This window comes from Clupea harengus, chromosome 13 (genome assembly GCF_900700415.2).
Source record: "Clupea harengus chromosome 13, Ch_v2.0.2, whole genome shotgun sequence".
NCBI lineage: Eukaryota > Metazoa > Chordata > Actinopteri > Clupeiformes > Clupeidae > Clupea > Clupea harengus.
The window spans coordinates 4,583,915-4,609,562 of NC_045164.1; the positions used below are offsets into that span (position 1 = coordinate 4,583,915).

At 43.6% G+C, this 25,648-nt stretch overlaps 1 protein-coding gene across 2 annotated transcripts in view; it reads left to right on the plus strand.

The window, feature by feature from the left end:
• Positions 1 to 1,368: 1,368 nt before the first annotated feature.
• Positions 1,369 to 25,648, plus strand: part of LOC105890963 (collagen alpha-1(XIX) chain) — a 110,172-nt gene continuing 85,892 nt past the window's right edge. For both annotated transcript variants that reach the window (XM_031579222.1, XM_031579221.1), the window contains exons 1-14: positions 1,369 to 2,037; positions 3,399 to 3,523; positions 4,385 to 4,459; positions 4,605 to 4,698; positions 8,383 to 8,506; positions 8,617 to 8,892; positions 9,324 to 9,404; positions 10,000 to 10,119; positions 10,531 to 10,593; positions 14,780 to 14,824; positions 16,367 to 16,420; positions 17,326 to 17,370; positions 20,726 to 20,779; positions 25,274 to 25,327. In XM_031579222.1, the coding sequence (XP_031435082.1) occupies positions 2,036 to 2,037; positions 3,399 to 3,523; positions 4,385 to 4,459; positions 4,605 to 4,698; positions 8,383 to 8,506; positions 8,617 to 8,892; positions 9,324 to 9,404; positions 10,000 to 10,119; positions 10,531 to 10,593; positions 14,780 to 14,824; positions 16,367 to 16,420; positions 17,326 to 17,370; positions 20,726 to 20,779; positions 25,274 to 25,327 (1,212 nt within the window). In that variant the 5' untranslated portion in view covers positions 1,369 to 2,035. The remainder of the gene's footprint in view (positions 2,038 to 3,398; positions 3,524 to 4,384; positions 4,460 to 4,604; positions 4,699 to 8,382; positions 8,507 to 8,616; positions 8,893 to 9,323; positions 9,405 to 9,999; positions 10,120 to 10,530; positions 10,594 to 14,779; positions 14,825 to 16,366; positions 16,421 to 17,325; positions 17,371 to 20,725; positions 20,780 to 25,273; positions 25,328 to 25,648) is intronic.

Consider the following 25,648-nt stretch of genomic DNA (forward strand, 5'->3'; position numbering starts at 1 on the left):
TTAATGAAACCAAATGAAATTTATTTGGCAGGAAAAAAAGCTAGATGAGCATATGTCACCATCTGAAAGCAGCTTATTTCATTTTTGAACACGCCATTTTTCAAACGCTACAAAACAGGTGTTGAGCAGGCCTGTTTGAGAAAAATCTACTTTTATGTACACAATGTTTTATGCTCCTTCTGTTTGCTTGGAAGGCAGCTATTTTGAATATTGGAAATGCAAAACTGAACACACACTCAGCACTGTTTGAGGACTAAACAGATGTCCAGAACTCATTATGAAAAGTGATATTGGAGCTGTGCTTTGAATCTCAGTCAGGATGTTTAAGAGAAATCGAGGTTCCCAGAAGACAAAACGGATGCCCTTCAACGTGTAGAATCCATTGCCAAAGAGTCCTTTGTCAGAGCTATAAGTATACACTATAATTCTGAATCATGTGTTACAGTGAGTCAGCTATCTATAGGTATACAGTACAATTCTGTTCAAAACCTTATTCTGTTTTTCCTTGCTCCCAGGCAAAACATTTCTGCTCCTACATGACCTTTCTCCGTTTTGGTTCCACACAGACCCAATTAGCTCTAACTAGGAGACATGGGGGAAGAAGAGAATGAATGGATGGGACTCTGAGGGAACCATAGAGGGCTTTTCTGCTCAGAGAAAACGTTCACGTTAAAGCTGCTCTCAGCAATGATAGCATTTGCCAAACTTTTGCCCCCTGCAGTGGCCACTGAAGTCCATGTCATCCCTTTACTGTTCAGTGCACACACTAAATAGCAGCAAGCAGGGATGCCTCTTCTCTTTAAAAAGCTCTCTCACAGGTTCTTTTAAAGAAGGACCATACTGAAATGTTTTAATTTATCACAGAACCATTTTTCTAACAAGTTTTCTTCATAGCTATCAAAATACAGAGCAAGCTATCTCAGTATTCTAAAATACAGTGTCTTCAAAAACTTTAATATAATATATGTGATGTCTTGGACATCCATCAAGAGAGAAGGTGGGGTATATCATACCTCCTTTAGGTCAGCAGACTTGTGGTGATCATGTTGTTCAGTCCATCACAGAACATAAATCTCTGAATAAATTAGTTTTTTACATGTAAATAACCAGAAAATTAATGCACCAAATGGTTTGATGGGATACATTTACATGTTTATATTGACAAAACAAAGCAGTGTTTTAATTTAAACAAAACATTTCAGGCATTCTCATCGAAGCCAGAGTAAAAACTTGCTACGTCATTTAGCTATGGGTGTCTGGAAGTTGTGCACTGAACTGGCACTACCCCACATACTTTCTTGAACTTATAATGAGACAACCTCACACATTGCCAGTTATGAACAGCTGTTTGTAAAGTGGCCTGGTGTGTGGTCTGGCATCTATTAACATTGAGAGTGAAACGTAGTCAAATATAGTTCAAGTGAATTAAACGAATAGTAGTAAGTTTAGCTAAAATCTTTGCTCAGACATTGCGAAACATTGGCATTTGACTCGGCTCGACCAAAATAGTCTCAAACTCCTGCAACTGACAGCACGCCGGGCAAGGATTCCATACTTAATAATACCATTAAAAAACATTATAAACAAATGTTTTCCGTCGATAATACAAGTAGCCTACATAGTGTCATGATCCATAATAGTGTCAACAAATACTTGATATTTACAAATTCTGTTGTAGGCTAAATTACAAGAACTAATACTGGATCCGTAAAATTATTCACCAAATATTTATCTTATTCTCAAGGTTGGAGTTTTCATACTGAAAAAAAGGAATGAAACCAAACGTGTTTATTCTCATGAAGTGACGCGTCATCGCGGCAGGCTGTCCTCAATGATAGTACGGGCTCCGTATTTTAGTAATGAGTGAGTGGGAGGGTCAGTCAGTGAGACTAATAAGGACTAGGATCCTGCGTGAGATCCCATTCTCACTTTTTTATTTCCAAGTGAACTTTGGAATTGCAGATTACGATAACATGTGTTCACAAAACCCTGAAAGGATTGTTCTTCTGTGATTCGGAGGAAAGTTCCGCGGCAGATGTAAGTGCAATATGTCTCTTTGAAAAGTATCATTGGTTTAATGTTCTCTCACATGTTAGTGATGAACATCCCTATCGGCACGTCTTTCCTTCAGGATAGTTTACAGGGTATCGATGGGACGTTTAGTTGTTCTCTTTTTCTGAAGTGCTCCCAATTTAATGCACCAATTCCGATGCGCGTCCGGTGGATGATACAATATTATACACCTTAGGAAATGAACAAGTGTTTTCCTTCCGTAATGATTTATGGATTATCTGTTTTGAAGAGCAGGCGCTGGGTCGGTTAACTGGGTCGGTTAACCGCGTTTCTGCCTATGCTTTTTCGCTAAGATAATAAGTTTGATTGAAACCACGTCCTTATGGCTTGCTAAGTTATGGACAAATGTAATTTTATTTTATAACATAGTAATGAATGATGGCATGTCCAAAACAATTCTGGAATTATTCATTCATTTTTTTAACTTCGCATAAATGCGTGTTTTGTGGTTCTTTGGCTGACAAGTTTTCAACTCCGTGTCTATGCTGTCTCGTGTGAGACACGAATCAACTGAGGAAGCCTACACTTACCATTGGCTCCGCTTCGGTGATGGACGTGGAAGAGTTGGCTTCTCGCCCTCTGAGTCAAGATCCACGTGATCTATAGCAACTATTTATTAATGGGATATATGTTACTGCATATCCGAGACAGCTCTGAGACGGCGGATTCATGTTTCAGGTTCAAGTTCAAAACATAGGTCAACAGCTCTTTCTTGGGCGCTTAAAGCGCACACAGGCACGTCCAAATGGTGTGCAGATTCTGCACAAACCCTTCGGTATATAAACAAACGAAATGACTCACCAAAGTAAAAAAAAAAATACCTTTGAACGATAACAAAACTATCGTACATTGAACCACGACTGGACGATACAACCTTTATTTGAGCTCTACTGACCAACGAGTATTGAGGTTGATGTTTACAATGTTATCTTAAATTGCCAAAGACCTATGTCCACACTGATTCACTTGATGCAGATTTGGTGTATAACCGGGCCCAGAAGCAGGAATCCGACTATTCAAATAAATCATGTTTTGTATGTCAAAGCAAGTCAATTCAGTCAGTCACAAGGACACATCACATCACATCACATCACATCACTTCACATTATTCCTGGCACTGAAGGGGTTGCATGGTGATTCTTAACCTGCATGCTTGAAATTCAGAGGTAAAATGTTTTTTCTATGAAACCTCATGTAACAGAGAGAGTTTTACCACATTGAAATAAGCCTACATATTCTCATCTTGTCATCTGTAGTTACTGTGTAAACAGTCACATAAATTGTCTGTGTGAGTTGTCATTAAGTTGACCTTGATACATTTCCAGGTTTCAAAGAAGTCTTTTCCCACATGTCGTGGAGGACATGACTAACTTCCTGAGATGGACTGTTTTTCTCTGGATTGTAAATACCATTCCCTTGGGCTGTGGAATGGCACTGAATGAACGAATTGGTATGTATGCTGTTAACTAACCAGGCTGCTTTTGTCAAAGGACACCTTTCTTTCTTCCCTTGCTGTTTAGACTGTCTGGGTGTCCATGTTTAGCACTTGCACCAAACCAAAGAGGTCATTGCGGACCAGACTCAAGTTCAATCAGCTGTTTTTTCTCCAGCACCTCTCACGAGATGAACTGGCAGTGAATTGTTTGGATGACCCATAGTGTTAATTGATTGTTAGTGATGATAGACAGTGTGTAGTCACATGGCTGACTGACTTTACTGCCTCTTATTGGTATTCACAACCCCCCACAAAACAGAGGACATGACACAGCACTACGCTATGACAGTTGATGTGTCTAATTCCAACAGAGGATTAATGTGAGATCTCTTTTGTCCAGCATCACCTTTTCCAAAACATGTCAGTGATCAGTTGGCTGTCTGTCTGTTCTCCTCTTGCAACACTGGGATTTTGCAGGCACTCTGACTATGTTGTGCATGTTTGGAGAGCTGTCACAACAGTTGGGGATATCAGGTTGAGACAAACAAAAGAGACAAACAAACCCTCACTAAAAGCATTTACGACCCTTATTACAGTCCATATATCATATGCAGTCATGTAATATACCCCAGTGTTAAAATGAAGTGAGAGACAATTCAACACCACTGAAGACAAATTAGAATGCAGAATGTATGCCAACCAGAACCCCCCCCCCCCCCCCCCCCCTGTCAGAAATACTAATTTGGCTCTGTGGAAGTGGTCTTCACTTGCTTTTTCAAAGATTTTGTGGGAAAACATGTCTCCACTCTGTAGCATTCAAGTATGAAGTATGTAGTAGGTTTTAAGCCATTAATGCCTGTGATGTTTCATCTTTAGATGTTCCATGTCCTCCCTTGAAGCTGGAGGAAAGCAGGTTTGCATCAAGTATGACTGAAACGCATGAGTTCACAGGTACGAGTCCAACCGGTGAAAAATAATCCTGCCTAAAGTTACAGATGAAAGAGAAATATATAGCATGATAAAAAAAGAATTGTTTGGACCATTTTTATTCCTTGAAAATGTATCTCATACATTTGTGTGTTTCTGACCACTGCAGGATTCGACCTAGCAGAGAAGTTCCTGTTAAGAAAAGTCGTTGACGACAGACCAATGTATCGCCTGGGAAGCAGGCCCCTCATTAAGCCTACAGAGTAAGTGCTGCGGGGAAGCTGGGTGTGATGAGACAGTAGCTTGCCTCTGCTCTGGAGATGTCACTGTGTGATTAGGCTGCTGAGTTGTGCTGGGAGACACAATATTTGTGCTCCGGCCCACAAAAGGCAAGACGATCTGTTGTTATTTCACTTCTGTGGAACGAGCATAATTGCAGTCTGGAATTAGTCAGTGGGATTTTGAGTATAAAAGGCAAGCTATTAAAATTGCTTGGTTATCTATTTTCAGGCTTGATGAATGACTGTGGACTGAATGTACAGCATTGCAAAGCTGCCGGGTAGTTAAGGAAGGCGCATTAAGCTATTAAACGGCTAAAGCCCCCTGCATGAAATCAGCACCCACACTGGCCACTGGAGGTTTGAAAACATGCCAGGTTAATATTGGGTTTCCGTGCTGCAAACCAATATTTTCTCAGGGTGTAACTTTGCCTCCAGTTCAGCTGATATCCGGAAGAAAAAGCAGTATAACCATTGCCTGCTTTCCTGGCGTGATGACATGAGCTGACCCAGATATCACTTAGTCACAGAGATAAATCTGCCTCTGTTTGCTAATAAGAGTAAACTATGATAGCAGCACTGTGGAATCTGTTGGAGTGAATTGAATGGACACCAGGCAGGCCGGGGGGAAAAGACATAGATGGTTGCACGTAGGTTTTATTTGAAGAATAAAAGACAGGTTGTGAAAGAAATAGATCAAATGAACATATTTTATTACACTGAGAGGTTGCACTTCATCAACGTTATTGCTTTTCTATTCTCTTTGCGAGGCCTGGTGCTGTCGTGTGGCCATATTGCGGTGCATTATGCTAGAAGAAGAAATTACCATTTTGTGCACACACCATTTATTTTGGAAAAATTGTATTCATGTCTTATGGTTTGTGTAATTTACTGCTTGATGTAATTCAAGATAATCTGCACACAAGGCACAAGCCACTTAAAATGTGGGCTTTCCATATTTATGGGAAATTAATATTGCATTTAACGTTATGCACACACATAGTTATTATACAGGTAATTATTTAGATGATTGTGATTACATATAATCACAGTCTCAGATGTGTATTCTCATGAGAGATAAATAAACACTTGGACAAAATGAATGAACACTCCAGGGACCCCATTTGCAGGGCACCCCGACTGTTTTCTCCTCAGGAGTTTACAAAGTGGGGACACTGTTGATCCGCTCTCCTGCCTCTTCTATCTGTGAAAAAGAACACCCAGTTGGTGTCTCAGGGAATGAGGAGGCTCGAGTATTTTTAGATTTTTACACTACTGTAAACACACCGTGCAGTCTCAGAGTCCTCCGTGTCCGCAGAGAGGAATTGCTGCTGCAGGTGATTTGCGATCTGTTCCATCGTCAATCCCCAGTCACTTCGGTCAGTCCCTGTTGTGTGTGTATCTGTTTCTCCCATGGCTCGCACAGGCTCGCTCTGCTGGGCTCTCTGGTAGTCTGTTAGTATTCGGCTGAGACTGGCACAGTAGGAACAAAATAGAGGGGGGGGGGGGGGGGGGGGAGTTACAGAGAGAGAGAGAATGTGAGAGAGAGAGAGAGAGAGAGAGAGAGATACAGAGAGAGAGAGGGTGAGGGAGAGAGTTACAGAGAGAGAGAGAACGTGAGAGAGAGAGATACAGAGAGAGAGAGAGAGAGGGTGAGAGAGAGATTTTCCCTTCCCCCCCATCTTCAATTATCGGAACATTCTGACAGGTGATGGTGCTCGTCAGCTGGGGGTAGAGGGGCCAAAGAAGCCCCAGCACAAACTCCAAACATCTCTCACTTTACTCTCAGGAAATGCAGGCAGGCTCATCTTTCGGAGTCTGGATCATGTTTGGCCAGTGCCCAGCTCCTGCCAGTACTGTTACATACCAGTGCAGGTCACTTTCTGAGCATTTTGCTTTGTTTTGTTTCTGCTCTATAGTTTTTTGCAGTTGCTGTAACCACTTTTTTGTGCTCAGGACTGCTTTTATTATTTGTTGGTATGTCACAGAGGATAGATTAGATGTCTGTCTATTGTACATTTTAGTCATTTTCTGTGTCATTCAACTTAAACAACAGTAATGTCATTATAGTATATACTATGTAACTGGTGTTGCAGTTTGTTTTGTGTATTTACAGAAGCCCTTGCTTATGTAGTTCAAAAGCAAATTAGATGACTGTTTTCTTAGATACATGACAAGACTTCAGCTTCTAGCTTCAGCTTCAATCATTCAGATAACTGCCCTCATTGGGTCACCATAACCTATTAAGTGACCTTACTGCTTTAGAACTCAGGGAGTCTCTCAAAGTCCTGTACCTTCCCCTTCTTCCACTCTCCCATTGGAGATGGCTAATCAACAACCAGAACTACGTTTATATTTCAGTGTGACTTTATAAACTGATGGCTCAGCAATTTCAGAACATAAAAAAATCTCAAGGCACCGGGTTGTCCTGGAGCTTGGTACTACAAAGCAAGTGCTCTCGCTTTTATATGTATAACTAGTTGTGTGTGGCTGGAATCTTAATTGCATTTTTCCCTCGTTTTGAAGGTCCATCTCTGTAGAAAATGTAGTCTTAAGAATGGCCTGGCCACCATTGGCCTCCTACATGACTGGGAAGCCTTCAGGCCGGGCTTCTCTCCATACCATCCACAGTCTCTTCTCTTTGCACAAAAGCATTTGATCTTGCCATGGCTTAAAGTCAGCACATATATCATTTCAAATAATCTGCTGTTTCCACTGCTCCTGCTGAATGCAAGGGGTATATTTTGCAGGAGAAGTATAGTACTGACAGAATAGACGATGATCTATTGGAGCAAAACCTAATTACGAGCCTGTCTGAAGTCCTATTCCCTTTTTTCCATCTCTCTCTCCCTCTCTTTCTCTTTCTCTCTCAATCTCTTTCTCTCTCTCTCTCTCACTCTGAAAGGACTTCCTGGACTACTTTTTTTTCATTGTAATATTTGCTGATTGTGTTTTGGTTCCCCAATTTTAGCTGATATAGCATTTAATTATACATAGCTTCTAGTTCTAGGCAATTAAGCACATTCTTTATGAAACGATGAGCAGCTCTTTACTGCTGGCATGAGGGTGGTAGAGGACGATTCTCCTCTCAGAACCTATGCATTGTAGTGGGAGTCTGTCAAGAATTTAATTTAATCTTTTAAATTGCCTTTGACAGCTGTACAGCTTTTTGAGCTAATGGTACAGACCCTTTGCATATGTATGAGTAGGAGATGGGGAGGGGAAAAAGCATACTCAAAATTATTCCAGTTTCATATACCTCTAAAGGCATGCACCTACAGGTTAATATAGAGCATTGATTTCCTCTGTTTTCTTTAAAGCAAGGTGCATGCCATTAAGTTGCCTGTAATCATATGGATGAGCACAGATGTTAACGTAAGACCTGCAGGATTGATCACAGGCCAGTCAATAACAATTGTCCCCCTTTTTCTCCAAACAACAACAAAGAGCTTAGAGGACATTTAGCCATTTAGACATTTATTAATCATATTTTCCCCCAAAAAAGTATTGTCCTTGTAATTCAGTTTCCAATTCAAGAGCTAATGTACTGTTTGGACAGTGGAATGCATTTTCCCAGACAGCGCTCAGCTTTTGTTTGGGGGGTCTAAACAGGTTCATTTTTGTTGTGTAACAAAGCAACCAGTAACCATTTTTCTGTTATCCCTGCAGATTGGTCTTTCCGCATGGACTGCCAAGCGAATACTCCATTGTTGCCACATTCCGGCTCCGGAAAACCACAAAGAAAGATCGCTGGTATCTCTGGCAGATATTTGATCAGTCTGGGAGCAGTCAGGTAGGACATTCAGCTGGATTGAAAAAAGAAAAAGTATTTTTCCTCATGACTGACGTTTTCTCGACTCTATAACTCATCTAACATGTTCCCTCGACTGCTCCCCTGCCCAGGTGTCTATTGTGGTGGACGGTGCCAAGAAAGTGGTAGAGTTCTCCTCCCTGGGCCTGCTGAAGAACAACCTTCATCACACCTTCAAGAGTCGCGATCTGCACGCCCTGTTCGACCGGCAGTGGCACACGCTCGGGGTAGCCGTGCAGACCAGCATTGTCTCCATCTTCTTAGACTGTAAGCTAATAGAGAGGAGGGAGCTGGACGAGCGAGACTCCACGGACATGAACGGACGCACCCTCATAACCACACGGACGGAGGATGGGAGGCCGGTGGATGTGAGTGATTGAGTTACAGCCCCCTTTCTGCCGTAAAAAGAGCCTGGCGTTCCCCCAGGTGTTTGAGAGGATTTTCTGTCAGCACTGAGTCTCTTAATAGAGCATCCTCACGTTAGAAAGCTGAGTAGTGCATCTCAAAATGACCTCAAATTCTTTGTAACAAAGTTCTCAGTTTGGGGTTATGAATATAGTCATGAAATGTTGCATCAGTTAAGACATAAACTAGTGATGCCATGTCAAATATATGGTCATTACTCAAAATAACAAGGGATTTAATGAAGACTTGCACAATATTTTGGTTGTAAACACTGACAGTTGTGTTTGCAGCTTATAGAGACAGTTTGGACACTTTACTATGTTGATATTGGGTATCAACACCGCCCTTTGTAATATGATTCTCTCTACATGTTGTCTTGTTTGTGTTGGTACAGATTGAGTTGCAGCAAATCTTAATCTTTTGTGATCCTCAACTGGCAGAGATGGTGAACTGTTGTGAGGCTCCAGGGTCCACGGTAAGAGAAGAGAAATCATTTGTATCTAACATCTAAAAACAGTGTATTTGAAGATACAAGGCTTGGTTAGTATTTATATTTTCATTACTGGTGGGTGAACTACTGTGGCCTGACTGTCAGGACCATCCAAGTTAGTATTTATGGTTCTGGAACATCTCCCAGTGGCTAGTTGTTTTCGCCATGAGAGCGTCTTGAAATGTTCTGAGAGTTCCAAAGAGGTCTCTCCACGGCTCATGTTCCTTAAGATCAATTAAGAAAGACTCCGTGCTCGTGTGAGCAGTGACAGAGGACATCATTAGCCGTCTGCCATTAGCGTGTTAATAGCTATGCTGTTAAACCAGTGTTACGTTACCCCTTGCACTAAGGCTGGATGTAGATATGCATCGGAATCCACCAAGCCAATAACACGCTGTGCCACCCCCACCCCCCCACCCCTCCCTACCCCCCAACAAATAATTACAGTTTTTGAGATTAAAAAAGGCTGTTTCAGGGTGTAGGCATTTACTGCGCTGTCTTTACTGCAATGTATCACTGCGGCTCGCTCTCAGCAGAATTAGCCCGGTCGAATCACTAAAGCACTCAATCATTTGAACAGTGTGGGCCCAAGGAGGCGCCGGCTGCCACGAGTCCTCCGCTGGTCACGGGCTACCTTCCCAGGATGCTCTCGCAGCCCATACTCCAGTCCGGCGACAGGTGCCAGTGCTCTGCGGAGAAGGTGAGACAGTTTACTCAATAACACCCACACCACCGCTTACATCAGTGCCAGTGGCGGGGCTGTGAGTCCGTGGCTGAAAGGTAGTGCTGCACGCAAAAGCAAATGTCTAATTAGCGGCCCCAGTTCTGAAAGCAAGTGTTCTTGGATGGTGGCCAGAGGCAGAAATAAAAGCTTATTAGCTGCAGTTTGGCACAAATAAGATGGTGTTTGGTGGGAGACATGCTCTTAATCACTCGGTGTGTTAAACTAATCTTCTCTGAAGTACACAGAGATAGAAGTTCATTGAAGTCTGGTTGGAGATGCCGGCTTGAATCTCTATCACACCTTTAGGTTAACTTTGACGGGAAGGGGAAAAAATTGTTTACTCTCCATTAAAGGCACATCATTTGAGTCTGACTTTTTTTTCTGAAGGGAGATCCGGGCTTGCCAGGATTGGCAGGACTTCCAGGACAAAAGGGAGATAAAGGAGACAGGGTAAGAATAATCCATTTAACCTTTCCATGTGTCGTGTTTGTGTGCTTTAACTTTTCTCTTTTCCAATCAGTGATTATGTTTGCATACTAATGGCAGAGAGGACACAATGTTGAGGCCAGCTGTTTTTAAATAAAGCACTTTTATATGTTCACGCTCAGTGCAATTTCACAGGAGGTATTCATCGCAAATCAACTGCCCAGGAGCAGTTTGTCTAGAAAGCCTTTGGGTGCATTCTGGCCTGGCTCCAGCAATACACACTGTCTTGGAGAGAGTAGAGGCCTTAGTTGTGGAATGAGTGGAATTCATTCGGATGAACAGGTGGTGATATGCCTATTAAGACCAGATGGCCTTTGAGGTCAGTGGCCTAATTACTATGTTGTGGTTTAGGGACGAGGACATTTTTCAGGACCTCGGCTTGTTTTGTTTTTCGGCAGGCACTCAGGAATTCCTGATGGAAGCAGCGAGCAACGCTGGCTTTAAATCACTGTACCTGTAGGACCGACCGTTACGAGTGAGAATGGAGCTCTTTCGCTGCATACTCCCTGTAATTAGTATGTTCTTCGTTGGAAAGTGGCATTGAATTTGTTACCAAATTCATTAGGGATGAGGAGCAGAGGAAAGTTAATTTTATTGATTTCTCTCCGTTTGTGAACTCGGATACTTACCTCAGAGATCAATTACAGCGACCCTCTGTGTAAACACATTTGAAAAGCTTTTGAAAGTCAACAAAAGTTGCCACAGAGCCTACTGGTGATTAGAAAACAATTGTCTCATCTTGCCTGCCTTTATTGACTTACATTTAGTAGAAGCTGATCTTTTTTTTAAAGCTTTTTGACGCTTTTGAAGATTGAATTGAAGCTTCATTAAATACGAGAGGTTATGAGCCACTGTCATCAATACTCTTGTCATCAATTATCTCATCAACACAGAGAACAATTAGCTCTAATTAGTGTTGGGCGTAAGTGTTGCCAAATCTTGGTTAGTGGATAACTTTGCAGACTCTTCTCCGTGGCTCTCTCCAAAGTGTATTCATTAAATATTAAATAACATCGATCTGGACGAAAAATGAATTGTTTGACCTTTTATCCACCCCCTAGTCCAATTTCATTAATTTGCCGTCCAGATGAAACTAGACAGAAGGCAGCTCCTCTGGTGGGAGGAAGCATGATAGGTTATTATTACCTCCAATTAGTTTGGATACGTTCTAATCAAGTGATGAAGAGGCCTTTGGAGATGAGTTCCAGAAAGCATAATGTGTTGCTTGGGATGTTGACAAAGCTGTCAGAACAGTTAAAAGACGACATATGTGGTGACTGGAGTTGATCAGTATATGCCAAAGGACATTGTTTGTTCTAACTGTTGACAATCTAATCGGTCAGGGTAGTTAGAGTGTTAGATAGCCTGTTCTATACTGCTTGAAGGCAGATTTGTGTGGCATTCAAGGCCATTGTTTGGCAGAGGGCTTATCAGGTTTACAGGGTTTTGGACTGGCAGGTTTGGAATGTTTGACGTCCCTTTAGAATAGCAACAAGCTCTGTAGGGATATTGTTGGATCGAGTCGAGCGCTTAACAGTGAATGCCAAAGCAATTTGTAAAGATCCTTAGGTCTTGTATGGCATCCATCTTTAGAAGAGTGTCAAGTACTTATTTAATCTTAAATCAATTCCTGAATCAAGGCTCATACTTCATCTGTTTTACGACATAATTCACTAATGAAGCGCATACCTGCACCAGTGTATCCGTGTCAAGGCAATCCTGTTAACAGGCGCCATCTTTGTTTAATCGAGTGCTTTTCTGAAAGCGCCATAATGGTGTTGAGTGGACTCGCTACAGATGGAGAGCTGCGCTCATGCACTTGATTAAGTGTCATCAAGATACATCAGTGTATACAAACCACTGTCTCCTCCACCGCGCCGATCCGTTTCCCGATGAACTTTTGCTCCAGTTTTGTTTTTATCACGAATAATCAGAGCGGGAGGCCTAACCTACATTTCCTCCCCCAGATCAGGGAATTCATGAGTAGATACACGTCTTTTTTGGCAGTGCATAGAAAAGAAAGAGAGAAAAAAGAAAAAGAAAAGAAAAAGGCATTAACCATGAATGATGCTTGTTTGTCATGCATTTAGGGATTTGGGGGGTCTCCTGCTGAGTGTGTATTCTGTCATTGCTTCATGAGAGAAAGACATTTGAATACGGCTGACTGAAGAGTCAACCTGATATCAAACACATTTCACGCTCATAGTCAAGGATATAATTTGTCCTCCATCTTCCATGGTGACACCATTTTTCTTTTCCTTTTTCACATGAATGACAAAAAAAAGCTCAAGTTATGGGAAGCTAGGGGCGAATAAATGCATATAAATCTGCCCACGGTAAAAATCCTCCTGGGATGTCTGATAATAGACACAAAAAGTCTGCAAAGACTCGCGCCTCACACATTAACATGTGCGACCCCCATTGTAAGGCAAGACAGCAGAGCAAAGAATGAGAGAGAGAGGTAGGATATATGCGAACAGTGTCAGATGAAATGCTTCCAAGGCAAAACTAAGAGCAGAGCTTCCACAGCTCCCAGTGTGAAAATTGGAAACCGCAAACCAACTGGACATATCTGGAACAAATCGATCAAATCATTTTGTGGCAGCGAGTTCTGTTTGCCCAGGTGTGTTTAATATAAATGTACTAGACAAGCTTGCCAAGTGTTGTACCACTGGATATTTAAGAGTATTTGATTCAGGTTATTGGCAAATTGGTTTTCCTTCTGGCACGGTATGACTCACTAACAGTTTTTTCACTCATAATGGTTGTGTGAAGTCGATAATTATGACCTACACGGGTAGGTTTTAGAAGGATTACATGGGATGTGTTGACTTCCTGTAGAATATTCATTATCATGGTGAAAGTTATGGGGAAGACCTTAATTCCGTTGGCAGGGATTACAAAGCCTTAGTTAATCTACGGCCCTTCAGGAAATTAAGGAGATAAACTGGGAGCAGTAAGGATGTACGTTCCACTAAAGAAAATCCATTTTCCGTGGTCTTGCTCATAAATCCCAGTATTAGCAGATATGCTGCCCCTGCAAGAACAAAAACTCTAAAATTAGTATTCTGCCATAAAATTAAGATTTCACTGTACAACTGCTGTTTTCAGCAATATATCCAAGATTATTAACATTATCCTTAGAAAAAAATAATTTCTATTGTCCACTGAAAATATCTTATCATCTGTATATGAGTCATGTTGAAGAGTGGGGATTTGCTCAAAGCAATTTATTTAATTTAACATATTTATATTATTATTTATATATATATATGGAAATAGTGTTGTTCTGACCACCAGATAGACTGTATTTTTTCAGTCACTAAAGTGATCCAACATGCTGTCACCTGCATTCATCAAGCATTCTTAAATTAAAAACTCAGGTTGAGACTCTGTGAGGCGTGCCATCTGTAATCTTTTAATCTGAAATCTCTGTATTCATTCATGGCAAACGTTCAAGGCGCTCCAACCTGTTTAAGTCTATGTCAAATTCTCAAGTGTGTGGCTGAACTTGCACAGTGTACTTGGGTTCAGTGTGTGATTTGGACCATTAATTGAACCCGTCCTCCCAAAGCCATGCAGTCAGATGTCAAACATTTTGATTCACACACGCACAAGTGTTTGGACGACATGTATATGACCTCCATTGGCCACTTGAGCACATGATGCCGTAATTGTTTAGCTCTCCGAAGTGTGGGCCTCTTGCCCTGTCACCCCCACCCCCACCCCCCCAACACACACACTCACACTTGTGTAAGTAGCAATGCAATTTACAATGTGTTTTCACTTGGTCAGGCAAGTCCTTTGTGAAGCCAAGCACGTCCAACGAGGTCACAGTGTGTCTGGAAACATGCAGCCTCCCAATTAATGGGTAATATTATACATGACTGCAGCTGCTGGTCCACTGCTTTAAAAAGGGGGCCCAGAACAGCTGTATAGATCTGCAGGAGAATAGGAGCACCATGAAGTGACCCTTCAAATCCACTTACTAATGTGTCAGCAGGGGACTGTCCTTTGCGCCCCCTGTTCCCGCTTCTCCTCCCAGCTTTGCGGCTGTTTTGGCACCTTGGTGACCATACCCAGTGTGGGAAATCCTATGCAGATAAATTAAAATGTACTCGTTTTGCTAACTAGCCGATTTCCGTTGCAGGGCGAGACCGGAGAGAACGGAGACCCGGGGAACCCTGGCATCAAGGTATGGCGCTTTCAAGCCTCTCTTCTGGGTCACTGCTGAAGTTGGCAGACAAGTTGGCTTGTCAGTGGGCTGCTGAGATGTATGCCAGACCTGTTTTATTCCAGCTCACTTGAGACAGTCAGCTCCTCTAAGGCCACTCTATTATACTCTCAGGCCTGTATTTCATTTGGGAAATTAGTGCTCGTCCTTTAAGAGGCAACGACACCCGTTTTTCTCTCTCTCACTTTCTCTCTCTCTCTCTCTCTCTCTCTCTCTCTCTTTATTTCTCTCAGACAGTCAAAGTGACATGAGCTTGATTAGTATGCAACAAATGCAGTATTAACAGTACATAATAATATTGCCTGCAGAATAGCATCTGTATGCATCTGTGAATGTACATATGCTGGAAATATGATAGTGCTAACTCACAATGTAACATTAATAATCACATATTTCAGTTAGGGTGCTACTCTCCCTCCTGTTCCAGCCATAAGCAAGATTGACAATCTGTCTTCATCTGTGGCTGCTTCAATAGGACGTTTGACAAAGAAAGCTGAACTCTGAGGAGTCCAAAATTCATTGCATTCTCTCAGGAAGTGCATTTCTGTGTCTGACGACCCCTGATGGCACTGTTGACACAGCATGTCCCCCATTTTGGGAGCCAAGATCTGTCATATCTTTCAGTTTCAATGGCCAGGCTGTGCTCACTCAGTCAGGGCTTTTTCAATGAGCTTCTTTGTTTGAGCTCAGTCTTAGTGAGTTCAGATATTGTACCATAGCACCACAGTGTTTCAGGACGAGACAGCATTGCATTTTTGCTTTGTGTTTTGATTCACTTTTTTAGCAAGTGAGAATTCTTTTGTCCAACATTCTATTTGGTTGAATTGTTTTTTTCTGTCAGGTTAATCCCTATGGAAAGAATTATGATAGAGCTATGATAATGTGTGTTAGTATGTTAAGACTCATAATCCACTGGGAGCATTGATTCTTCCCTTTGGTCAGTTTGGCCCTATCTCTCACTGTTTTTCCCCCATTACTATATGCCTCAGTTTTTTTGTATTAGAAGCAATGTTTCTGAAATGCATTAGGATTAGGAGAATAGCATGTCTATGTGCATAATCACACCCAATAGATCTACTCTGATCCCATGGGGATTCTGCATGAGACCATGGAGAGATTTCTCGCAAGCCACACTTCAACAATAAATATATTCATTGCCGCGTGTGGAGGATGTGCTAATCCAAGACGTGTTTCCATGGCGGACGTTAAGAATGCTGTGCAGAGACATATTAGCCGGTGTAACTCGATCCAGGCTAAAGACATCATGTTTAAATGGTAAAGCTCTGCCCCGAACATTTGTCTCGCCTGATGAGGTCCAACATTTGGCCCCAGTCACTCTCCTTCTGCAACACTGTGTGTTAAAATAGAACTTCACAACTCTGACACTCGGAAATATACTTGATGATTGATGATTATTTTGCCGCTGTTACTTCCATCGTCAATTCTTTCATATCTCAGCACTGTCATATAGTAAGTCTTTGCTTTGCGGTGTTTTTCTCTCAGGGGGATAACGGTGCTCAAGGTGTCTCTGGTTTGGACGGCACTGCTGGGAGTAAGGTAGGTCATGTAATCCCAATACAGATAAATCATGTCCCTTGACATGTTTGTCACATGTTTATGTAGCAACCTAAAAGTGCAGGCATCTCACCACACCCCTAAATAAGATTTTAAAGCCTAATAAAATGGCCGTCGTGGTCCCTGAAATAGAATAGGGCTCGATCCTTATCACCTACAGTAGCCACAATATCTACGTCTGTGCCACGGAAACTGGGGCGTCAAGATAATCCAAACAATCTATATTCTGTGGGGGGGCTTTTTTTTCTTCCTGCAGAAAGGCAGTGATTGTTTAGCCAGTGGAGCTTGAGTCTGTAGAGATATGAAGTACCGCTGGACTAAAGCAAATATAATCTGTTGAAAGGGATCAGGTTAAATCAAAACGCCACAGTGAAATCTTCTACCTCAGTTGGTGTGGATTATCCAGTTTGAAAATAAAGTGTCTGGAGTTGTGGGATATTGATCGCCGCATGGCTTCCATAATGCACTTCCGCCTGCGGTGGGGTTAGCTGTGTAAAGTTCAGCTTGGATCATCTCCGTGTGAAGCTCAGTATAACGAAACCATAAAAACATACAGTACAGCACAATGCTTTTGTGGTAGGTGGATGTCACCTTTGGCCTTGTGAAGTATATTTGTACATTCTGTTAAAATTGACTCTTGAAATGAATCAAAAAGACATCATTCTGCAAGCATCTGGTATTTAGTTCCATGGTTATAAATGTGACATACGTAATGCATGGAATACATCAAACATTAAGCATCTCTGTAAAGTGATTAGTGGTGCACTAGCGCGCATTCATTTTGTATCAAAACAAATGGGGCAATGTGGAGCCCATCCCAGGACTGAAACAAACACGATAACACACATTTCAGGGCCCTCATGTTCTCCATCTGTCTGCCTTTGCAGGGTGAGCCGGGATTAGACGGAGTGAAAGGAATCGGCGGTGAAAAGGTGAGTGCTCCTGCCAGACTGGCTTCTCATTGCATCATGGGAGTTCCCTGAATGGCTTTGGGTTATTAATCCGCCCCCCGTCAGAAGAGCATGTTTGGATTTGAATACAGCAGCTTTTATGTAGGCTTTCACCATCCAAGGCAGACATGGGTAAGAATCTAATGTGTCTCAGTGAAGCAGACAGTGAGAAGTGTTCAAGCATGAATCCAAGTCTAATCCTGATCGATTAGGATTGTTTTCATACGATTAGTGGATGTTCTCACCTTCTGTAGATGCATTTAGAATTGTACGGGGAATCAGACTTGCGTTCCTAGTGTGCCTGATGGGGTTGATGGTTCTTTGGCTGAGTGGTCGCTTCATCACACTCTGGTTTACTGATATGTACCACCACAGGAGGTAGTAACAGTGGTGCAGCATTGTCCACAAAGTGATTTTAGCAATACTTTCTTTCTCTGCCACGGCTAACACTGGAGGCAGTCCCATACTGTGTCACTGCTGCAGAAGTGTGCAGCGGGACGTGTGGTGGTGCTTGCATCCTGTGCCATCTTGAAACTCCATGCTCAGGTTTCAGGAAGCAATGCAGTAGGGGGTTACCGAGAAGATGAGGGTTTTTGGGTGGGGGTGGGGGTGGGGGTTGGGGGCTTGGGGGTTGAGAAAGGGAGGGAGCAGCAGCAGATTTATCTCATTCAGGGTAGGCTGGCCCCATCCTTGATGGCCTGAGCAGATGGACGGTTTAAAGTGGTTTAATTAAGGCTGTCCTGTTCGTAATCATTTCCGCCCGATCTGGTCAGAGAGGACGAGGCGAGATAACGTTGTTCTGTCACGTCACGTTAGCCTGCAGGCTCCTCTGGACAGGTTCTGCTCTAATTATGATGAAGAACCTGGGCCACACGGAACTGGACGGTTGTTTTTATTAACGCGCTACAATGAAGTCATTTTGTAAACACCCCGTATTACAGAAAAGGCTTACGGCTCAGAGCAGATGCTGCAATGAGTAATGTGGGAAGCCATCATGAATTACAATCATCAGTCGACTGTCCTTGCAGTGCAAGTCCCCCCTGTACGTTTTTGCCTTTAGAGGTAAAGTTTAGCTTTGTCAAACGTTGTCAGTCCCACGTCATAAAGAAAGAGGCTAGCATTGTGGCATTAGCATCAACGTCAAGATTCTTAGCTCAAAATAAAGTGGATGAAAGCGTGTCACTCTTGCAGAAGTTGATTTTTTTGTCGTCTGACAGGGAGCCAATAAGTCAAAGGCCACTGATGTTAAAATTCATGAGCTGATTTGAGCAATGATATAATTATTAATATGCATCTGTGGACGGCCTCCAGGGATGTTGAAAGAACATTTGCTGGTGTTTGGCTGTGCTGCACAGAATAGGAATCACACAATAGATTTAGCCAAAAGGCACCGCTACGGCAACATTGCTAAGTAGTTTAGTTATGCAGCTGTTGCCTACCTCGCTCACTCTTGGCGTGGACTTGTTTAAAAGGCTATTAAATTCACGCCATGACTCCAAGCTGTTTAAGAATTGATAATTAAGTCCACATTACTGTGAACCCGCTGTTCCCTTATTTGTTGTTCCATTATGAGAATGTATTTACAAGTACTCGCTCTTGAAGACATATTTAATGAAAAGATGTTTTATCTTAAAAACCGCTTGAGGCCAACAGCCACAAATACTATTATTTAATAAAATAAAGTATTGGTTTCAGTACACAATGCACATTACCAAATGCATAAATGCAATTAATGCAAATGTTCACAGAGATGGATTGGTAAGGCAGGGCATTAGGGTGTGTGTGTGTGTGTGTGTGTGTGTGTGTGTGTTTCGCTCTCGAAACACAACTGATCAGAATTATTGTCCCTGAGAATACATGAGAAATAATTGAGTATTAGCCGAGGTTTGAATACTCAAGTTAATTCCCTTTGTAATTGTAAGTGTGAAAGACAGACACCGGGCCTCTGTACAAGATAAACATTTTCTCAGCTTTGTATGTCTATCCATGAATGTGAATGTAGGCCAAGGGAGGGAGAGAAGGAGTGCGGGTGAAAACTTTGGCAAGGATCTCAGCACACTTCTTTTTGGAGTAGCGCATAATAGCGTGTGTAATGGGTCAGATGAAGAACTTCAAACAGTTGTCACTCGTTATTTTGGAGTCTGTCACCATTTTTGGCTTCCCACCCACACCTACCCACGCACACACACACACACACACACACACACACACACACACACACACACACACACACACACACACACACACCACACACACACACACACATCCCTCCAAGAGACCTTGGCCCAGGGAGCTGTGACTTCATCCCTGATTGCATCTGGCTGGTGACAGGCAGTTTTATGGTCTCTCTCAGATAGTCGCCGCCACACTCCTGGAGTGCACGCGGACTGCAAAGCCATCCAATTCTGTCCAATACCCCTCACCCAGAGAGAGGCGGGGAGAAAACAGACTCTCCAGCTCAGATGCGAGAGAAAATAGAGAAAGCCCTCCGACACAACTGTTTCTGATAAGCCTCAAATCAGGCAGGAAACAAAAAATGGTCTCGGCCCAGACACCTGTATATAATGGGCTCCTCGGAGATTTGGGCCTTTATCACTCTGTAACTCACACGGGCGCACTGATTCACTGCTGAGGTGTAAACAATAGTGATTTACTTCCCCACAGCTGAACAGCCGAATAATGCAATCTGCTGTGCATACAATGGTTTTATGTGAAAACCCATGATCCTCTACATCTTCCTATTAAGAGTTGAGAAACGAATGCCGCCTGGATTTTCCCTTTTTCTCTGTTCTTTTTTATCCAGACCTAAATCATTTGCTTACTTCCTCCTCATAACATCGGTTAAAGAGGAGGATAAAAACAGTCTCTACATGAAATGTATATGAAAATGTATGAAAATGAAGCCTGAATTTTTCGTTTATTATATGCTAAACTGCTATGTTTTTAACATAATGGCTGTACGCTGATTTACTGTTGAGTTATGGACGCCTAACTAACGGGAGGACCCTAGTCTGTTGCCATGCAACAAGAGGACTATAACAAAATAAGCTTAGTTACCTCAAATTCTGTTATTACAGTTCTAGAGATTTCAAAGTTCTACTTTAGAGAGTGCTCCAACTGGTTATGGTCACCAGGTGCCCGCTGATGGTTTTGGAAGTGCTTATGTAAGTTTACTCAGCTGTGTTAAGCCTGTCATGTTGTAATAGGATACTTATTTAAACATCATCTTGTTCATGTGACAGTTTCCAAGTGAGGCTGAAATTGTAACTCTTGGAATTGGGATTTGATGTGATGTGAAGTGAAAATGATTTCCTCCTCTGCCCTTCCTGCTCCACAGGGTGAGAATGGAGACCCCGGAGAGCGTGGGAACGACGGCCTTCCTGGACCGAACGTAAGATGCTTCTCCTATATTCTGCTCTTTCATTTGGCAGCCAGGTCACATACAAAACACACACAAAAATGGAACTGCATTCCTGTATTATGTTTTCCCCTTGGTCCTCTTTACATAACCTAACTTTAGGTGAGCTTTTAGCACCAGTACATGATATGGCGGGCTAAAAGTGACATTTGAGAGCATAGAATCCTATGAATGTCCATGTGAGCACGTATCATTTTCAGATACTTCAAGGTAAGGGCTCTGTATGCATACTGAACTGTAGTCTGCAGTGTGGTGCATGCATCGGCCCAGACTTGAGAGGCGGTATAAAAATATCATATGGAGGGAACTGTCATGGCAGCTCAAGAAAAAGAGTGACACCTTGATGGAAGGCTCGTCTTTATGTGTGTCCGCACAGAGGCCCTTTGTTACCTTTGTGACGGAATGAAAAAGCTTTCTCAGGGATGCCATTGTGTTCCGAGATGAAGAAATAGACACTTAATCAGAAAGGCCTATCTCGCTCTCTCTCTCTTATTCTTCTCTCCTTCCCTCTGCCTGCTGTCCGCCGCCGCAGCGACCACGACGTGCCAGGCACCCGTCCACCGTACGGTCCACATCTGCCGCGGCAAACGCTGAGCAAATGGAAAGTCGCAAAAAAACATTTCCTTCGCTAACCTCCCTGGCATCCGGGAGCCGGGCACTCAAGACATCTCTGTTACTTGGCGGGATCCGGTTCCAGAGAGAGAGAGGGAGAGGGGCTTTGAAGGCCTGCCATTCAACGTATCAACAGTTTCCACCACAGCAGAGGAGACAAACACTCAGGAGGATTTTTTATGTCCCTCCACCACCCCCCCACACACCCCTTCATCGCACACATTAGTGAAGCTGTCTTTGATCCTTTCAGGCAGCCGATGCCAGAGCTTCACCTGCCACCATTTCCCACCACCGAATGGAAGCAACCGGCTCAACTGCTCTACTTTCAATCTATAGATGTTTGAAAGCACTCGTAAAACAAATATTATTGATGGTATGCGATTAGTGGTGTGAGTTTTTAAGGACTGAAACAGCTGTCTCTAAATACAATGAATGACAGCGTTTTCCCAGAGGAGCTCATGTTACCACAGACAGAATTGCGTTATTATTTCGCAACTTATTTCGCCTACACATGGATTAATCATCTGACGTGTGTGGCAGGTTTAATAAAACACAAAGGCTTTTCTATAAAGCTTCAACGAGGACCTAAATCTGTTTTGACTGTAGGAGGGAAGGAGCAAGTGGCAAAGGAAATGTTTTGTTGGGGGCTTGCCTCTGTTTTTCTATTCTTCCTATTTGTCCGTCAGTGTGTGTGTGTGACAGAGAGAGAGAGAGAGAGAGAGAGAGAGAGAGAGAGAGTGAGAGCTAGACAGCATGTGTGAGTGTGTGTGTGTGTGTGTGTGTTTGTGAGAGAGAAAGGATCACTACTGTTTGTGTGTGTTTAAATAACACTCTATCAGTGTATGTCTGCATGTACTTGCGCATCTGTGGGTACGTGAACGTTTGCACACCTTTCTCTCTCTCTCTCTCTCCCTCCTTTTCTCTCTCTCTTGGTGTATCGGTCTCTCTCTGCCTCTCTGTCTCTCTCTCTCTCTCTTTCTCTCTTGTGTGTTTGCCTGCGCACCGCGCTGGCGCTCTCCCCCTGCCGAGGAGATGCCAGATTGCGCTCCTGCCCGGCCCACTGCTGGAGACAGGACACACTGTGCTCTGCCTAATTATCAGGCAAGCGCGCACAGCTGCCCCCCCTGCAGCTCCGTGAGCCCAAGCTGAGGAGGAGGCATCGGGCATCGGCCCCCAGTATCTCCTCTCTCACCCCACTGCTACTGCAGACCTCTCACCCCACCGCCCACAGCCACCAAACCACCACCACCCCCCCCCCATATCTACCACTGCGCCCAGAGCAACAACCAGGCGCTAACGACACAACTGCATGCCCCCCCCCACAGTGAGAAAGGCCCGGATCAAGGAGCCAATAGCAATGGTGGGAAGGAGAGGCAGAGGCAGAGGCAGAGGCAGAGGAGGCCTTTCCTAACTGGCCTGGCCTGTGTGGAACGCTGGAGGAGGAGGTGTTGGGGGGGGCATGCAGGGGGGGGGGGGGGTGAGTAAAAGGGCCGCTTCTTCCCTGAAGGGGTCATTAGACACTGCCACGGGGAGAGAGGGGGACCTATCTCTGAAGATCAACAACATACATCATTTAGAAGTGGCCTGCAGTAACCATGGCACGTAGACGTGGTCACGTTCTCCTCTCTTTTTCCTATCATCTCTTCGTTTCTTTTCTCTGATTATGCCATTCATTTAAAGCATACGCCAGTCCGCTGCCACCCTCACTCTGTGTCCATCTTTTATGTAAGATAAGATCCTTAAGACCCCCCAGGGCGCCATCCTCGCGTCTTTTAGTGCATTGTCAATTTGCCAGAAAGTGTTTGGAAGATGGGATGAGGGCGGTGGTGGGGTAAGTGTGTGTGTGTGTGTGTGTGTGTGTGTGTGTGTGTGTGTGTGTGTGTGTGTGTGTGTGTGTGTGTGTGTGTGTGTGTGTGGGGTGACTCATGGTCATCCCGTGCACCCAATGAATACGATCCTCTTTGATGTCCCTGTGACACTTTTGTGTGCCTGTGGTCTAATTGAATTGCAGTCAAGGTTACTTGGTCAGCTCGTATGCACAGAAAGCATAATCAAGTGCCCCAATCTTTTTGAACATAACTGTAATCCCAGGAAGGCTTCCTCTGTTTATGAACTGTGTCATAAATATTGACCGGGTGCAGCAAGAAGTGGCATGCGGCGAGAGGCTAGCAGGAACATTAACGAAATAAGCAGCCGACCATGTGAGAAAAAAAAGGAAAAGAAAAATATGGATCCATTTCTTTTTTTATTGACCCGACAACACACCACTAATTCAAGCAACCAGTCTATGTTCAGCAGCACGATATATTTACATCTATGGTCAAGCATTTGTGACGGCAAGCAATTTTCTTCCTCCAGTGCTTGTGAGCTAAACTGCTGTATCTCATGAATTAGGATTCTTTTATTAGGTCACCATTTTTCCATGTTCCGTGGGAAGCTGTTCATTCCACTATTTCCCTTTCTATGTGCAACGACGGTAAATCACGTTAGCACAAATAAGCCAGACGGCATACACTCTGAATGTGGGTGGTTGTCAAGGTTATCAGGTAGAAATAAAAGAAAATGTTTTGAACAACCCTGGACCATTCTTTCATTTAGCACATAGGCCTACTCTACCCATGGAGTCAAGGTACAATACAAGCGTGCAATCCTTTTTTTCCCAGTATGTTTTAGAATAATTTTTCATGTTTCAATTCTTGACACACACTAAGTTCCACTGATTTGGAGTATTCTTCTTTGTCCATGCTGACTGCCAAAAAAAAGTCAAGCGGACAGCTGCAGTTGGATTGGCTGCATTTGTACCAGTCACTCTCGACTACCTTTCCCTGCGGAGAAGTAAATGGAAGTGGCTGGCCACACATCTGCGGTCAGCTTTTTGTCAGCGGCTTTTAGTTCCATACAGTAGGCACTGGGTGTATTAGTCACATCTCTTTGCCTGGGAATCTTTGAGACGCGCTGATAAAAAGAAGGCCATCATCCGCAGCTGATATAACTCAGCATTAATGGCCCTCTCACTTTGGCAGCCTAACTAAGACAAATTGCGCTGTTTCGAGCCCTCTTAGCACCTACCGTCCGCCAAGACCTGCTGCGATGCACCCCCCAACCCCCCCTTAACTTATTTCAAACGCCTCTTGCTGCCGTCCCAAATGTGTCACACCTAACAAGGCCCGCTGTAAATTTAGGCTGTCGATACATGTCAGGACTCATTCATCAGCGATGGTGGCGGTGGCCGTTTATTCACCCGCTTTTTTTCCCTCTCAGCTGTCCCTGTCCTCTCCCCTGCTTTTCACCATGCGGTGTCCTGACTTTGCCCGAGGCCCTTCAGCTCCAATCAGATCCCAAACAGCCCCTGCCCAGAGGCAAAGGCGATGAAAATCCTAATCTTGGCTGTGACCAGCAGGGCGTTTTTTTTTTTTTAGAGGGGGGGAGGGGAGGTTTCCTTGGGGGCGGGGGATTGTCGGGGTAGAGGCATCAGGAGGGGGGTTGGAAAGGTTGATATCTGTTAATCGCATAACTGTCAGAAGAAAGAATACTGCCGCGTGATTTAAAGGGGGACCTCACACAACACCACCTTCCTCTCAGCAAGAGGAGGACAATATTACAAAAAGCTAAAGTCAGCCAGGGCCGCAGGCCTCTACATGCTTAATGGCCTCATATTGGCTGATGACACTGTGGGGCTGGGGGAGGGGGGGGGTAACAAGGTGAGCGTTGTTGCCATAACAGGGAAGCAGTATAGCACAGTACAATCATAATTTCCACAACATAACCCAGGAGGAAAAAGATGGAGCATTTTTTGATAAACAGCCTGTTTTACATTCGTTCACTTTTCTTGTTGTTTTTTGTTGCTTTCCCCAGGGATTGAAAGGTGACCCAGGACCTGCAGGTGAACCGGGCCTCAAAGGTGATAAAGTGAGTCAGAATGTTTATTATTTACAGCAAAGCACATAACAATAGAAGGGACAGGGGTGGAGGGGAGGATGCTACTCACAACCTTCTCCTTTGGCCTTGTTCAGTGAAAGGGGCATATTCCTCCCCTGTGCTGTTGTGTGTCCCTCACCTCTCCTCACCTCTCCTCTCCTCTCCTCTCTCTTCTTTCTCCAAGTCTTCTGAACCCCCCTATTTATTGGCACCTCTGCTTTGAGTCTACTGCTGCTTGTGCTTGATAAGGGTCATGGCTAATGTCATCGGTCTGTGCCTGCCTTTCTTCTCTCGCTGGTGACTAGGGATGGA